This window comes from Anarrhichthys ocellatus, unplaced genomic scaffold, assembly GCF_004355925.1.
Source record: "Anarrhichthys ocellatus isolate YVR2014 unplaced genomic scaffold, GSC_Weel_1.0 scaffold138, whole genome shotgun sequence".
Taxonomy (NCBI): domain Eukaryota; kingdom Metazoa; phylum Chordata; class Actinopteri; order Perciformes; family Anarhichadidae; genus Anarrhichthys; species Anarrhichthys ocellatus.
In genome coordinates, this window is record NW_022280168.1 from 346,605 (window position 1) to 364,303 (window position 17,699).

Genomic DNA, 17,699 nt, shown 5'->3' on the forward strand with positions numbered 1-17,699 from the left:
GAAGGACTTTCGGTTGGCCTCAAGGAGGTTCTGGCAAACCATCCGACAGCTCAGGAAGGGAAAGCAGGGCTTACCCCAGGCTGTTTTCAGCAGGGGGGGGGGACTGCTGACCCGGACGGGGGACATCGTCGGGCGGTGGAAAGAGCACTTTGAGGAACTCCTAAACCCGACCAACATGTCGTCTGCAGAGGAGGCAGCGCCTGAGGACCTAGGGGGAGGCTCACCCATATCCCTGGCAGAGGTCGCTGAGGTAGTTAAAAAGCTCCTTGGTGGCAAGGCGCCGGGGGTGGATGAGATCCGCCCTGAGATGCTGAAAGCGCTGGACATAGTTGGGCTGTCCTGGCTGACACGCCTCTTCAATGTCGCATGGGGGTCGGGATCAGTGCCCATGGAATGGCAGACCGGGGTGGTGGTTCCCATCTGGAGAGTGTGCTCGAATTACCGGGGTATCACACTACTCAGCCTCCCGGGGAAGGCTTATGCCGGGGTGCTGGAAAGGAGGCTCCGACCGCTTGTTGAACCTCAGATTCAAGAGGAGCAATGCGGATTCCATCCTGGCCGTGGAACAGTGGACCAGCTCTTTACCCTCGCAAGACTACTGGAGGGGTTCTGGGTGTTTGCCCAACCAGTCTACATGTGCTTTGTGGACTTGGAGAAGGCTGTCGACCGGGTCCCTCGTGGGTTCTTGTGGGGGGTGCTGCGGGAGTATGGGGTGCCGGACCCGTTACAACGGGCGATCCAGTCTCTGTACGACTGAAGTAGGAGCTGTGTCCGCATTCTCGGCAACAAGTCAGACACGTTCCCGGTGGTTGTTGGCCTCCGCCAGGGCTGCCCTTTGTCACCGGTCCTGTTCGTGATTTTCATGGACAGGATATCTAGGCGCAGCCTGGGGGCGGAGAACGTCAGGTTCGGGGGTCTCGGGATCGCCTCTCTGCTGTTTGTAGATGATGTGGTCCTGTTAGCCTCCTCGGATCATGACCTCCAGCATTCACTGGGCCGGTTTGCAGCCGAGTGTGAAGTGGCGGGGATGAGAGTTAGCACCTCCAAATCTGAGGCCATGGTTCTCTGCCAGAAACCGGTGGATTGCTCCCTCCAGGTGGGGACAGAGTGCCTACCTCAAGCGAAGGAGTTCAAGTATCTCGGGGTCTTGTTCACGAGTGAGGGTAAGATGGAGCGGGAGATCAACAGGCGGATCGGTGCGGCTGCAGCAGTAAAGCAGGCGCTGCACCGGACCGTCTTGGTGAAGAGGGAGCTGAGCCGGAAGGCAAAGCTCTCAATTTACCACTCAGTCTACGTTCCTACCCTCACCTATGGTCACGAACTCTGGGTCGTGACCGAAAGGACAAGGTCGCAGCTACAAGCGGCCGAAATGAGCTTCCTCCGTAGGGTGGCCGGGCTCAGCCTTAGAGATAGGGTAAGGAGCTCGGTCATCAGGAGGGAGCTTGGAGTAAAGTATAAGAGGCGCTTTATCTGTGTAACAGCAGACACACAGATATATACATTTTATCCTTAAGACACAGAACATGTAAATATACAATAGGTACTTGTTATCCAACACAGAGAACAAGAGGATATGGGTGCATATGGGTACATGGACAGTCAGCTGCTCCATGGATCACAAGTCTCATGATGCAAGCTTATGATAGACTGTTTCACAACAAGTTTATAAAACAGTTCTACTTATAAGAATATAAAATACTCATAAGAATGTCAAGTTTCTATTACACACAAGATACATTTGAGCACGTATGTTAAAACAAGGATGAAGATCTACTGAGTTCAGAGCAAAAGTACAAGTACTTAAGCATTTACACAATATACTTAAGTAGAAATGTACCATTACAACATTGGCCTCAGTCACTGTATATTACATGACATTACATTACAGTCATTTAGCAGACGCTTTTATCCAAAGCCACTTACAATAAGTGTATTCAACATAGGTATTCATGAGAATATATAAAATTATATTAAAGTGTAATTGAGTTTTTAGTTCCACATGTTAACAGTGTTATCCTCAGTGTTATGGGTCCATCTAGTGGTTCAGTTCAGTTAACACTGTACCGCACTGTATGCTGGTGAATCAGGATGCAGAATACAGAGCCTGATACTGCAGCTGTGTTACTGTGATAGTCCTCACACAAGTAATGAATTACTCTCTGGACTTTGGATGATCTCATCCTCTGCAGCTCTGCTGCAGGCTGACGACTAAAGAAGTCTGGTCAGAGACAGAGAAGCTGAAATACGGACAGCTGTAGCAGGGTCACATGTTGTCTTGTGGATTGAGCCAGCATGATGTATAGTAGGTCTTTACAGTACTAGAGAGAAGCAAACTAGACAATCTGCCAGAGAACAAGTGGAATTGAGTCAGTATATACAGTATACTACTAGGCTGATTAGGGGAAATGGAAGTAGGTGTGGGTGGGGAAAATCTGAAGCTATGAAGCGAGGGCTGATGTGTTCCTTTAAAGATGCTACAGCACAGACACAGCAAGTACTGAAGCACAGAGGTTCCACAGTCATATTTACTAGTTTGCTTGAGGCCCAGAGATTTTGACGATACATTGACACATTTCTATTTACACACATATATACAGTATATATATATATATATATGTATATGTGTGTGTGTGTGTATTTATACATACCACCAGGAAAGATTTGTCAGAAATTAAATAAAAAGCAGCTTTTATTTGCCTAGAATGCCACATGCTTAAATCACACACATGCAGACATACTGTAGAATAGAAGACTATACTAATGTCTATAGTGAAAGTCACTGTTGGCCAAGCAGACAACCAGGTAGCATTACATTCTGACACAGATGTTTTTAGACCCAGCAGCTTGTAACTTGTAAGAAGATATTAACCTACTGTGGTTTTATAGTTTCCTGCTGGTATGAACACATCAGCACTTCACTCTCATCTGCCTGACCTAAGACGCATGTGCAGTGTTAACCCGGTCTCACTTCCAGCTTGTCAAATACCGACGCTTGGTCACTGGCCCTCGATGTCTGATACCACCAGACAGAGTCAACTCCAACCCATCCGCATCATTACTAGACGCTCAGGGCGAATTATGTAGTACACAGAGCATGGAAGTCCATTTAAGGAGGAGGTTGGGTCAAAAAAAGAGAGCTTCCACCCAGAAGACCATGTTCATGTCCCCAGACCAAGTCAACACTGATTTATTTTACCTCTATTTTTGTTACGTAACGAATGCATACGTCGGTTGCGTAACAAGCGTACTTATTTAACGTAACAAACGTAGTTATTTAAACCGAAAGCAAGATCTTTTTTTTAGCCTAACCAAGTAAGTATGAAGTTTATTTTGAAAACAGACCTTATGCACGTAACGGGCAGAAACTGTATATTTACTGTTAACATGGAAGTTTATTTTGAAAAGACATTTTGCATGTGCATATGCAATAGCAGAAACTGACATGCTGTCCCTGATCGCCAGAGAGGAACGTAGAGCATCATAGTTTGAAGTGGAGGGCAGCTGTCCAAGTGGTGTTTGACGAGTTGGGAGAGAGAATGTGTTGTTGGTCTGTCAGACACACTTTGACTGTGATTTGTGCCGATGAGGGGGTGGATTTGTTGATCACGATTATTACTAATGAATAAAAGGTTGTAACTGTTTGGAAGAAACTGACTGTAATTGGAATTAGTTGTAATATGGATATCCTACATGTAGAGACTATGCAAGACAGTTTATTTTGAAAGAACAATGTTGCAGAAACGAGCACTGCATGGCTGACTCATTCTCAAATGACATCCTTTAGCTACATTCCAACAGAATATGTTTTATTATAGATTGATCAAAATACAACCAGAGCATCTGATCGTTAATCCTATATTTGGACTGCATGCTCTAGTTAGTTAGTAAGATTCCAACATCTTTTACTCAGTAAATGGCTAATCAAAACCACCTCAGGTTATAGCAGTCCCAGGTAATTATAGTCCTTGTTAAGCATCAGGCCAGTGTTTTCTGTTTGTGTATTAACATGCAGGCTGTCAGTGAAGCTGTTGATCCTCTACAACTCAGCCCAGTGCATAAATACTGAACATTTACTATGAGCCCACCTCTACATGAAGTTCTTATCAAAGGGTTCATTCCGTCAGCTAAGCACTATATTCTCTACATGACCTGTGGCCTGCCACCACTTATCATATTATCATCTTACTATTATTATCATGTTTTGACAGACAGTGTATAAATGAAACAGCTGCAGTATGAGGATAATTATATATTATATGATATATCATTCTCTCCCTTTCCCTCATCTCACACCTCATGATTACATGCTTTACTGTTCACAACACATTATTCTCCCAGTCTGCTGTGATTGGTCTGTGTTTCCGGTCTTCTATCGTGGATATAACACGCTAATTGTTCAAACATAACTTCACAGCTGCTTGTTTGAGCGGGAATCTGAGAAATCTGAAAATGTACTGGCTGAAGTAAAGGATTACTAGTAAAGCTTTCTCACATTTTAATAGTCAGGATATTAAATGGACCAGTTTTTTTTAACCCTTCGACATAAAATCAAATATGTGTTTCATATCACCTGTTCAAACAGTATAATCACATCAAAATTGTAAAAGAAAAAAAAGAATGATAAGTAAGTCACTTTGTTTATGGCCAATGGAATGGAAATATAAATCGGCTGACTGAAGCATGACACCTGCTCCTCTGAGGAAGTCTCATACTGGGAGAGTCTGGTGGGTCCAGGATGACCTCATCAACCAGGAGCATCATCAGGTCACTCAGATGGTCTGTAAAACATTCCGTGTTTAACTGCAGAAACATTTGAGTGAAGGAGAAGCAGGTATTTAACAGGGTCTGTGGCCACATTACTAATATCAAGTGATTACAGTATGACGAGGAAAAGAAAAGGACTGAGCAAGATTTTGAACCCCATAAAGGGACCAGTGGTAGGTGCTCCAACCATAGTTAAGGACATTTGCTAAAGTGTTGTATCATTTGAAAGTGTTTTTGTTATGCTTATTTTAGTATTTATAGTTGGTGTATTCACATTAATATAATTGCGCATGAATGCATCATTCTGGCAGGCAATACATTTTGACTTTACAAAGCTGCATTCCAACACAGGCTTTTGAAACAAAACATGATAAATACATATTAATACTCATGGGAAACTTGACACAAAAGTAGCTGTTTGCAGTTTTAATCTGTAATGTTGGCCAGCTGGGGGCGCCCTACATCAAGACTGAGGGGAAGCGCTTGGTTGACCTGCTGCTACATGTACACAGCAGCTACATACTCAGTATATGAATATAAAACAAAAAGAGTGACCTTTTTTTTTTTTTCTAAATGCAAATTCACGCTAGTTAAGGACAAGTGATATAGCAGATTATTCAGGTAATGAATTCCTTCCACAGAAAAAGCTAACATGAGGAGGAGGATGGTTAGGAGGAGAGGGATAGAGACAGTGGGCATTCCTGACAGAGAGAGAGAGAGAGGGAGGGAGTGTATGGTGGGGACAGAGTGTGAGAGAGCATAAGCCTGTATGCAAAACCTCGCTCTCATAAAGCGCAAACCTTCTTTCTAGCTTTCTAGTTCGGTCCGACTGTGGCTCTTCGTCTTTCTGCCTTTAAGCGCTGTGCTACTGCAGAGTCCGTCCAACGGCTCGTTTCTACAGGAATGTCTCCCATAGTCAAAAGCCCAGAGTGCACCCCGGTGCTGTGCCACTGCAAAGTTGCCTGCACCAACAACACTTTGTCGTTGATGTTTGGATGCAAGGTAGGTTGCAGACCACTCTGTTTGCTTCAGAGGAACACTAGGATGTTGACAGTTGCTCATTTGAAGTAGTACTGTACTAGAGATTTTTCTGTTAGACTTCTGAGTATTATCCTGTGCTGCTCTCTGTATTATTGTTTGCTATAGTACCTGATGGAAGAGAATCCTATGGGATGAGGAGTCCACTGTTGGTTGTGTTTGTCTATAAACTGTCAAGTGAGGAAATTATTTACATTTTTTTGAAAAGCAGTGCTAGCCCAGTTTTGTTTTCCTATCTGCATCCCTCAAAGCTGGAAGAATGCTTACTGGGGCTTAATGAGGCCATATTTACAGCTCCTGTTATATTTCTGCATCCATGTACCACCCTTCATTCATCGCTGTTAATGTGCTGTTATCAGTAGATTTGTTAATTTTTAACAGGAGCTTTGTTTCATTCGCCCGCAATTAGCGAACCGCCCCAGCAAAGGATGTGTTCATTCCAAACGCAACATTTTTGCATTCACTGTATCTAGCTAGCAACATGTCGGCTGGTTTACTACAACGGTATGAAACCAATAAAAACTGATTTTGCTGTGATTTAATTGCAATAAACAGATAAAAAGGATGCTGAAATAACGATATAATGATGTTGATTTGTAAAAAGTCTGAATTCATGCTTTGGCAGGTCTGTCTGCAAGATGACAGGCAAACAATGCGAACATTGCAGCTGTTACACCAACACTCCAATAGCGTAATCTAGTCATAAATAGGCAGCACCATTATTGTTTCTACTAAAGACAGTCTATGGTTTACACACAGAGGTCTGACTGGTCTCTGTATGATGAGGTCCTATCGTAGAGCTCTGGGTGCCAACAGACAGCTGCTATCGTTCTTTTGATTCAACAACTTCAGGATGTCAGTGACAACAGAAGAACAATGTCAAGGCGTCGCACAAATTTCTCGTTTGAAAATATTTCTACTCAACTCGCATCTATTCATGTATTTGTATTGAAACTATGTAATTGCGCCACACAAAAAGTTTGCTTTGCGTTTTATGTGAACTGCAGATATTTTGGTCTTTACCTGGGTTGAAGGGTTCACTCAGGGAAGCTGGTTTGGGTTTGGGGTTGTTTGTGCATTAAGCTACTGCTGATAGTACACTACTGCCTGCATGCTGCACTGCTACTTCCTAACTGTGAAGCCAGAGGTGTTGATAATGATTTTGTGGTAAGATAATGTTGCCAAACATTGTAGCTACTTTAAAACTTGATGTTCAGTACTTTTTATAAAATTTTAGACGAGATACATTCCATAACATGTTGAGAAGAATAGCTCAGTAAACATGAACTGACATTATCTCTTACTTAGGATGAACATTTACACAGGTGTAGTGGTTTGGTGAAGAGATGTAGGTGCATTTAATAACGCTGAGCAAAGCCTTTTCTTTTACTTTGTCAGGTCTGTATCACTATACGAAACCAAAAACCCTGCCGCTGGAAGAGTGGCAGACAAGTTGAGCATGCTAGTGCGTCTGCTGTTATGAGACTGATGCTGCACATCAATGATGACATTTGTACAAACAGTCTAAACCACATAGATACAAGTCTCACAAGGTTATGAACAATGGTTTTGTTTAAACGTAAGAACTGACACATAGTTTCACATGACATTGATTCCACACAGTGAGCGTTATGGATTACATTACATACATATAGGGGACAAAAGAGCACTGGTATTGGATTTAGGGATGCACTGATTCTTCTTCCATTTATTCATTTCATTGATTATCATTTCATTGGTTATCATTTCATTGGGTATCAAACCCGAGTACCAATCAGATAAATGAGCTGTATGACTCACTATGTCGGAGAGACGGGGATCATTCTTTACGTGTAAGGCAACATCAGGCTAAACTTAAGTATGAGTCATAACTTTGGAATGCAAAATGTCACACATTAATACATAAGTATAAAGGTACTGAATTGTTCTTTATTCAAATGACATCAGATACCCGATTGGCCCATTGACACCAAAACATGATCCAGTCATATTGGACCAGTCAGTATGCTGCATCCCTATTGGATTGGTAGTCAGTATAGCATTATGTGGACAAAGAGACTCTTTTTTCTTTAACCTTTTTCTTTTCATTTTTACAGTTTTCTTTTAATTACTAAACTTTGAGAAGCAGGTACAATGACTCCTATGTGTATGCCACACTGAAATATCTCAGAAAACAGAAAAGACTGAAAAAGACAGGTTAGGATAAAAGTTCATGTTTTCTGGAGTCAAATAACAGGCAAACATATCTGAGAAGGGGCGGGGCTCAGGATCATCAATCCAAGACTCAGGCAGTAAAAGGCGAAGGTGGAAGAAAAGTAGACAATCTGGAAGGGAATGAATGGTGATGGGCCGGTATGATGAGGGAAAAGGGAAGCAGTGGGGGAGCGCGGAGGTCAGGTAATGTGGCAGGAAAGGGGTCACTGCAGGGCAGGAGGGAGTGGCTGCCTCTGAAGTGACAGGCGGGTTAGTATGTGGCAGGGGAACAGTGCAGTCAACAGAATTATTGGGAAACAGAAGTAATTTAGCTTCAGTGAGTTATTCATGGCTCTTACTGTGGATCACTCTCAGCTCTTAGGTTTTTCTAACTGTGGTTTCTCAGTACAGCTTCACGGACGTGACAATTATTCAAATCTTCCTCGTAATCACTTCAAATATGTGCGCTGATTCTCCTGACTGTGATACAGCTTAGACAGTCAAGCTGTCCACTGAGGTCTGTTGTCTCTCCCCATCTTTTCTGTCCCTGGTGAAGTGCTTTCCCCTCTACTTACATCCACTGGTTTTGAAATGAATGAACGCGTTTGTCTACATCAGTCAGTTTAAAAGTAGGTGTTAATATATTTCTTGTTGTGATCACTGTTTCCTTCTTTAACTGTTCTGAGATCTGTTTTCATGTCATTGGAGTTGAATATTGCTCTGATGCCACTGAGATTACATTTCCTCTTCCAGCCCTTATCATCACGTACAGGCTTTTATAGAATTTACATACGCGAAATCTCTCTTGTACAGTGCCTGATAATATGATTTAGAACACATACCGAGATGAAAACTTATCAAGAATCAAAAGGCATCAACTACAGTAAATCTAATTCCCAGACTATAGAATTATTCCATGTAATCCCATGAATAACAGTCACTGTAAAAACAGCCAGACAGTCGGTGAGTACAAAATCCATTGCTCACCTGAAAAGAGTTTGACACACTGAAGCTAAAAACAAACATTAGATGACAACACGTGTGTGTTTGACTATAAAAGAGAGAAAAACAGAGGGCAGGTGCTTTTCTTTTTCTCACAGCTCAGCTCTCCCTCCTGCTGTCCGTAGGAATTAGGACTGTAGCAGAGAATGGGGGAAGAGAGTCTAACTGTAGATATATAAAGCCACAGAAAGAGGTCAGTGCACACAACGGCTGGGAGATTCCACACTAAATCTGCACAGAGGCTCTGAATCGGCCCTTGGCCATGCCAACCCACATTTCCATCTCATCTGGATTCTGCTGTAGTGAACATCATAGAGAAGGGATCCTCTCAGTGGAGCATGACAGCACCACACATGAGCAGTGATGCTCTGCACACAGCTCAGCCCGACCAGCCCCACAGCAACAGCATTCTACAAACCCCAACGTTGAGAGGCTTTGCACTACAGGAGGAGAGTGTGCAGTGTTTATGGTGTGCTGACTTCATCAGGCTTAATCAAGAAAAGGAATTGGTTAATTATGTTGATTGCCAAGAAGTGCAAAATTAGCAACTTGACATGATGAATGAAACATCATTTTCCTCTTTGAGTACTGTGAAGTGTGACTAATGTGAGATTTCCTCGAGCTGCACATCAAAATACATTACAAACATGTTACTAATAATTATATGCATCATACACTAATGTATTACTTATAATGCATGTGTTGTTGCCGAGCTAACGAAAACATTTTTATACCATTTTTTTCTATTTGTATAGATTTCTATACAAATCTACTCGCGTATCAAAACATGATTGAATTATCTCCTTCAAACCCTCTCTTCCTTTTCTGTATTCCAGACTACACTTTTAATCAGTGTTGAGTGTTCAGTGTGCTGAAATGAAAAAGGAGAATTCCATGTCATTATTGTGTCTTTTGATTTACTTCGCAGCTGGATTCTTGCAACGTCACAAGACCATGTGTGAATCGCAGCGTCACATATCACACCAAAATCCATCTTGCCAAGCTTCAAGTAATGCGTTTGAGTGGCTTAGGTGTGTGTGAGACCATACAGAGAGACAAGTGTTTGTTCTAAACAACAATGGCGACTCCTAAAGAGGTTAGTAAAGATGCTGCAAAAGCATCAGTTCTATCACAACTGGACAGTATTTCGTCATTAATAGAAGAGCAAAGGATGACACTGAAGGCTTTTGTTGATGGAAAACATGTTTTCTCTCGAGAAAGACGTGACGAGAGTTTGATTAACTGATGGTTCATTCAATCACCGGCCCCGTATCTTTTGCCTGCCCTTTTCAAAACAGTTTACAATAACTGCTGCTTTGGATGAATTCTGTGTGGAACCTGTTGAAGAAATCATTCAAGTCCACTTCAGAAGTTGCTGTGGTGTTGTGAGTTTATTATAGCATGCCGGCAAACTGGTGACCTCACAGATACAGAGCAGATCTGAGCCGTAAGGTTGACCCCGAACAAATGAAGAAAGAAGCATTTTATACAGGGAGCCAGAGCAGTGGTTAGACTGTATGTCAATACTAGGATACAGAGGTAAGGGGGGACTATGACAAAGGGCAGGGAGGGGTTTATTTACATTCAGACCCGCAGGAAGGACACACAGTTGGCATTTGGTCAATCAAGGGGTCGACACAGGGGCCTGAAGTAGCAGCTAGGCGTCATTTGGTTAGGAAGTCTGGCCCCAATGTGTATTCTTCATCAAACCTTTCAGAGTTTAAAACAGCCCATTGCATTGCTCTGATAAATATCATTATTGTCCTGTCTCTGCTTCTGCTTAGTTTAACAAGCACATTTAAGCCTTCATCCAGAGGTCAGATGCCCTCCTCCTCCATCTCTCCCTTGGTCTCTGTCTCTCTCTCTCTCTCTACCTGGAGCATTAGTCACTCACTGTTAAAGTATAAATCCGTTCTATGTGCTCCACTACGTTCACTTGGAACTCATCATGCCTCAGTGCCATGACTTAGTTTTGCTGTTGTAGCCTACAACAAACTACTGCTAAAGTAGCTTGGGGGAGGCAGTATGATGCACTCTTGCTCTGTGATGTACTCTTGGTTTGTACTGGTGGTAAATCATTTTAGTAAAACAATTAAAATAAAAAAACTGAAGTGTGCTTTCGACATATGCTGCCTGCTTTGTTGAGCATGTACTTTTGGGACACTGGCGGCATCCACTCGAGGGCACAAAATGGGCTTTTAAGATTTACTGCACCATTTGGTGCATCTATTAGAAATGTAATAATAACCACTGCAACATTTTCTTTTTTATGACAGTTCATATATGAGGAAATAATCAATGTGTCCTTTCTTTAAATTTGATCAAAAACAGATTTGTAAAATAACTTTGGAACCACGTTGGAAATTTGAGCAAACCTTTAATGGAAAACATTTATTTAATTCATGAGACTTTAAGAATGAGTAGAATTTTAAAGTGTAACAATATAATTTGAGCCTGTAGAGTGTTTTATATGGCTATAGGAAGATTTTCAGCATTGAGACGTCACATATTCAACAAGACTTATTAGATATATGATGTGTAATAAATTGTTACTGTAAGGTAAGTGTTATTTTTGTTTTTTTGGCTGCTATATGTTCAGGTACTGTACCAAAAGCACACTGCTGCTGTGCTGTACTGCTCTGTCTTGTCTCTTTGTGCGCTGTCGGTGTCTTCTTTTCGCGCTGCAACGTTAACAGTTATACATTTATTTTTCATTGCATGAGAAGATGGATGTGTGTCGTGAGAGTGAGAAAAGTTTCAGCCGTGTGAGTCTCACAGTCAATGCGGGAGCGTTAGCAGCGCTGCACAACATATGTACCAAGTTATAGTACACTAGTGCAAATAGAGCTGAGAATTACATGCACAGCTCAAATTTTCATACCTTGTTTATGCACATGGTATTTCAAGCCCTGCAAACATACATCCAGACCAAAAGGTAATTTTCTTTAACCATTAACATAACTTACTTGTACTGCACAGCATAGGGTCTATCAAAACAGATTTTTGGGACTGAATAAATATATAGCAAGAATCTAAAACAGAAAATAGTTCTGCAGCTAAAATAATGGGGTTGCAGTTATTAGAAAATAAATGAAACTGTCACTGAGCCTGGTGGTGCGGGACCGGATACTGCTGGATGGCAGCAGGCAGAACAATCTGTGGCTGGGGTGATTGGAGTCTCTGATGACCCTGATGGCCTTCTTCCCTCACCACTAGGTATAGAGGTCTTCCATCGATAGCAGCTCTGTCCTGGTGATGTGCACCACTCTCTGTAGAGCCTTATGGTTGATGGCAGCACAACTGCCACACCAGGCAATGATGCAGCCGGTCAGGATACTTTCAATAATGAACCTGTAGAAATTTCCAGGACTCAGCCAGTGGAGAAGGAACATAGCGTTTTCTCACTGTCTTTGTTATTCTGTCAGTGTGGTGAGTCAAGGTCAGTTCCTTGCTGAAGTGAAACCCGCAGAACCTGAAGCTGCTGACTTTCTCTACCGTTGTCTCAGTGATGAGGATGATGGGGCATGTCCTACTCTTTATTGTTTCCTGTAGTCCACATCAGATCCTATGATTTGCTAGAATTGAGATGAAGGTTGTTGTGCTCATTGTTGGTAATCAGGCCAATGACAGCCGTGTCGTTAGCAAACTTTTTGATGGAGTTGTGTGTATCCAGGCAGTCGTGTTTGAGCAACGAGGTACAAGAGAGGACTTAACATGCAGCTCTGAGGGGCACCGGTGTTTAGAGTCGGGGTGGAGGATGTGGTAGTGCTCATCTGCACAGCCTGGGGTCTGCCCGTAAGGAAGTTCAGGATCCAGTCAAAGAGGGCAGTGTTGAGTCTCAGGTCTCTGAGCTTCATGTTACCATAGTGACTGTAGCGCATGTAGATGGGGCGTCCAGAAGCTCCCATAAACGTTGCTACATTTACGACAAAAAATAACTCATCAACATTGGAAAGTGCAGCAGATTTTGAGACGATCACTGTCCACGAAATCTTTTGACCATCCAGTTAGACCAGCTGGCCCAAATGCCACCGGAAGCCATGTGACCACCCCAGAAAAGGAGGGAGAATAGTCGGGATAAGAGCAAAGCTAAGCCGGGGCTAGTCCACTACCTGTCACGGGAGTTCACGGTTAGGACCCAATAGCAAGACCACAGGAGACAGAATGTGGTAAAACTGATTTTATTTGCCAGAGTAAAGAGGACAGGATGGTGTGGAGCCCGTGGTCCGACACCGGAGGGCAGGCAGATCGACGGTGTGATGTCCCGTGGCTCGACACCGGAGGGCAGGCAGCTCGACGGTGTGAGTCTGCGGGAGGTAATCGGCTGGAGTGTCCGCAGCTGTGTACTAATCAGGGGTGTGGCCATGGGAGGTGTCTGGAGGCAGAGGAAAAACACAGAGCACATGGCACACAATAACAAACAGGGGATTGACAGAACACATGAGGAGAGGAGATCAGGGGAAACAGAGGTAACACACAACGGGTCAGACAGGGATCCTGGATCCTGACACTACCAGGCCTGCTTCTGGCTAATGCCTAGTCACTGGAAAATAAAATGAGTGAAGTAAGACTTAGGCTATTGCACTTGAGGGGTGGACTGTATACCACACCGACATAACGCAAGGCTCCGGTAAGGAGAAGGTAAATAGCCATCCCTTGCCCCCACTCAGTTTGTCTCCTGCTCTTGAACATCTCAGCACACAGTAGGGGGGAACATCAGGTATTTACATTACAACAATTGATCAGCAGTTTCAAGCTCCCCATTGACCCCTCCAGTCATCCCCTTCCTCTTCTGAGCCTTGTCACACAAAGACATGTGTCTTTGTTACCTTTGATTATCCCTGGGAATCTTCACACCTAAACATTCTCTGGTCAAACTGCAACTCCCATTTGGTTACTTCCTCTTATTAAAGCAAAGGCAGAGATAACCCATATGGTCCTGTTACCACTCTCCTCAGAGACATCCTCCTCATATGTCACATTTATAGTTTTGTTAGTGAGTAAGGCACATACAATTTTAGTGTGCTAGTACATTTCTCCTGTGATTTCACAGTAGAAATGTACTAGCACACTAACAATTTCTATCACAACAGTCAGACCATATTTCCCTTTTTCTGCTGCCTTATCTGGGAGTTAAAAGACAAATCCTGGTCAAAGGTAATGCTGGATGCCAGCGCAATGCCATCTAGAGAAACTATATCATCAGATAACTGATGTCGGAGCTGTTCTGGGCCTAGTAGAATAACTTCAGTTTTGTCTGAGTGTAACATCAGGAAGTTGCAGCTCATCCAGGTTTTTATGTCCTTAAGACATGCTTGCAGTTTAGTGAGCTGGTTGGTTTCATCTGGTTTGATCGATAGATATAATTGAGTATCATCTGCATAACAATGAAAGTTTATAGAGTGTTTTCTGATAATATTGCCTAAAGGAAGCATATATAAGGTGAACAAGATTGGTCCAAGCACAGAACCTTGTGGAACACCATGACATTGGTCTTCATCGAGGTTTCATCGTTTACATTTACAAACTGAGATCGATCAGAGAAATAGGATTTAAACCAGTTTAGTGCGTTTCCTTTGATGCCAATATAATGTTCAAGTCTCTGCAGCAGGATGTAATGATCAATGGTGTCGAACGCAGCACTAAGGTCTAACAAGACATGAACAGAGACAAGTCCTTTGTCTGATGCAATGTATCCAGTCAAGATTTAAAACATGTTAAAGAAAATTACATTTCAAGAGTAAGCTTATTTCTTTTTTTCTTGTGTATAAGAGATTCAGAGACATACAGAAGGATAAAAACACAAAGTGCACGTGTGTGGGCAAGAGAGAGAGGGACTGAATTAATGGTCAGAAGGAGTGAAGTGAAACTGAAATTAGACTTTATCTGGACAGTAATGTTTACAATGGCAATGTCACTGTATAAAGTCATTAATATCCCACTCGAAAATAATTAACATTTCTGGTGGAAGTTCATAAAGAATGAAGAACACAGACATCCAGCAGTAGCATCCCTACCTTGAGCTACTGTAAAACACGAATGGCGTCCACAGTGTCCATTCTGAGCTGCTGTAGAAACATGGCGGTGCACGATGGCGGACTCCGTGGAAGACGACCTGCTCCCTATGTAGATATACATGGCTTATACAAGCTACGATTCTAAGTTTTATTTTCTTCTTGGTAGCAGGTGTTTCTGCAGGAACTCTTAACAGAGATGGATTCATTTCTAAAAGAACAGCCCATCTTTCCTGCTGCATCCAATACACGATTGCATTGTCACGACTCTAACATCTTGCAACACTCTGCCTCCTGCCATCCACTGATTACTCCTGTTGGAAAGCCTCAATTAAAGTGCATTGAAAATCTGATTCAGTGTCTTGAATAAAACTGCTACCTGTGTCCTAATAGCCCCCCAAATTGAAGCTGCGAGCAGCGATGAACGGGCCCTCGCAATCTGCAGCGCGTTGGGGGTGCCGGCGGGACTCTGGCCTGCACGTCCGAGAACGTCTGCGAGCGAGACGTTTTTAATCCCGCGTGGACCGCCTGATGCTGGAAATGATGCTTTGCAAATAGTCCGATGCTCCCTGTAGACATATTCCCTAGGAGGAGTTCGTTGAAGTATAGCTACTAGAAATAGACCAAAATCTATCGAAAAATGACACAAATATCAAAATGGCCGACTTCCGGTAGGGTTTAGAGCATGGTCCCAAGAGACTTATTTTTAAGTCTCCATAGGATACATGTAGCTGAAACATAGCGCTGGGGCTGCTCTTTTGAAATATTGTAGGGGGCGCTATAGAGGCAATTTAAAACGGCCAAGCCAAAAATCCATATACACTATGTCTTCCTATGACCTATGACACATGTACAAAGTTCCATGAGTTTTTGAGCATCTTAACCCACGAAACCATCAGCTTCCTTTTTCATGGCAAACAATGCGTCGCCACGGCAACAGCGTTCAACGAAAACGCACAATATTCTTGGCGATTTATCATCAATGTCTTAAGGCTATCCTTACCAAATTTGAGACTCATCAGGTCACCTGGCTAGGAGGAATAAATCAAAGTATAAAATATGACATTTCCTTTAGCCAGTAGGCGGCGCTATGAGTTATTGAGGTTTTTTTCAATTGAAGTATGTTCAGACTTGAAGTAGCATCATGCATGAGAAGTTTTGTGCGGATTGGATAATGTACCTTGGAGTTATAACAACTTCTTTTTTCATAAACAATGAGGCAAAATGGCCGCCACGTCAAGGTTCTTCAATGAAAGCGCACGATTTTGATAACTTTTAATCACAAAGGTCTTAAGAGCATCCTGACCAAAGGAGAAGTTGATCGCATAAATTCTCTAGGAGGAGTTCGTTAAAATACGAAGTCTGAAATCTGCAAAAAGTGACAAAAAGTACAACTTCGTGGGTTTACTGTAGCGCCCCCTAGTGGTTGAATGCAAAACAATTCTCAGGGTATATTACAGCATGCGATGTGCACATATGCTGCAAATTTTGTAATTTTAGGACAAATGGTTGAGAAGTTATGTTTATTGATATTAAGCCACGCCCCTAGGAAGTTTATTGGTCCATATCTTGTACACGCTAAGAGCTAAAAGCTAAAATCAAAAAGTTTTTGATAACTTTTGATGATCTAGATCCAATAACGATCCATAACAAATTGGGTAGTAATCGGACCCAGCGTGTAGGAGGAGTTCGCAAAAATGTGTATGTACACATACATACACACATATACATACACACATACATACACATATACATATACACACATACATACATACATACATACATACATACATACACACACACACACATACGTACACACATACATAGATATACACATGCATACATACACACACACATATATACACATACATACACACACACACATACATACACACATACATAGATATACACATGCATACATACACACACACATATATACACATACATACACACACACATACATACATATACACACATACATATATACATATAGACACATGACAAATCAATCCAGCAACTCTGTGGCGCTAAAACACGTATTCCACCGCACACTGAAGAGCACCATTCAAATATTATCCACATCAGATGGAACAATATTAACCATATCATAAAAACAACACCATAGACAAATTAACACAGTGGTAACCCTACTGCAGATGTAAAAACACAAAAGCACTTCACTTACCAAAGCTGACATCTATTGTGTTTGTACAGAATGCTGACACCCACAGTACTGTAATGTATATGCCAGTACCTCTGAGCTTCTCAGCCTCCTGCTGCCATTTTGCTCCTGAATGGGTGAACTGGTTGAATGCTTGGAATCTTGGACGTGGGACTGATTGTTTCTGCACTTCATTTCTCGGCCAGAAAGTGGTTACATGGTCCTGTTGCTTTCTCCAGAACAGGCCACCAGCAGTACAGGGGTCACCCCACAACGGCCAGCCCCCACCCTGCATGAATCCTGCCTTGATGAACGCTCCTTGGGTGAGAGAGGGGAGGAGGGGAGTAGTATTTTTCACCGCATCCAAACCCACACAGTATCATTCTGGCGATCAACCACAGTATTTACTCTGCTGACATGATATGTGATGAGTCATGATTCATCTCTCAGTTTTCACCACTCATGTTGTTCAAATTAGATTTCATCATGTTGATGCCCTCTGATGTGAAATGTGACTTCTAATTCAC

General features: G+C 42.5%; 1 protein-coding gene across 19 annotated transcripts in view; it reads left to right on the forward strand.

Moving 5' to 3' along the window:
• The window catches only part of dlg2 (discs, large homolog 2 (Drosophila)), a 191,857-nt gene that overhangs the window by 58,867 nt on the left and 115,291 nt on the right, over positions 1-17,699 (forward strand). For 11 of the 19 annotated variants that reach the window (XM_031877472.1, XM_031877476.1, XM_031877475.1 and 8 more), the window contains exon 1: positions 17,137-17,495. The exons of 1 other annotated variant lie outside the window; for it this stretch is intronic. In XM_031877472.1, the coding sequence (XP_031733332.1) occupies positions 17,250-17,495 (246 nt within the window). In that variant the 5' untranslated portion in view covers positions 17,137-17,249. Of the gene's footprint in view, positions 1-1,375; positions 10,094-17,136; positions 17,496-17,699 lie in introns of those variants that run through there. 7 more of the 19 variants (XM_031877480.1, XM_031877479.1, XM_031877481.1 and 4 more) reach the window with 5 other exon arrangements.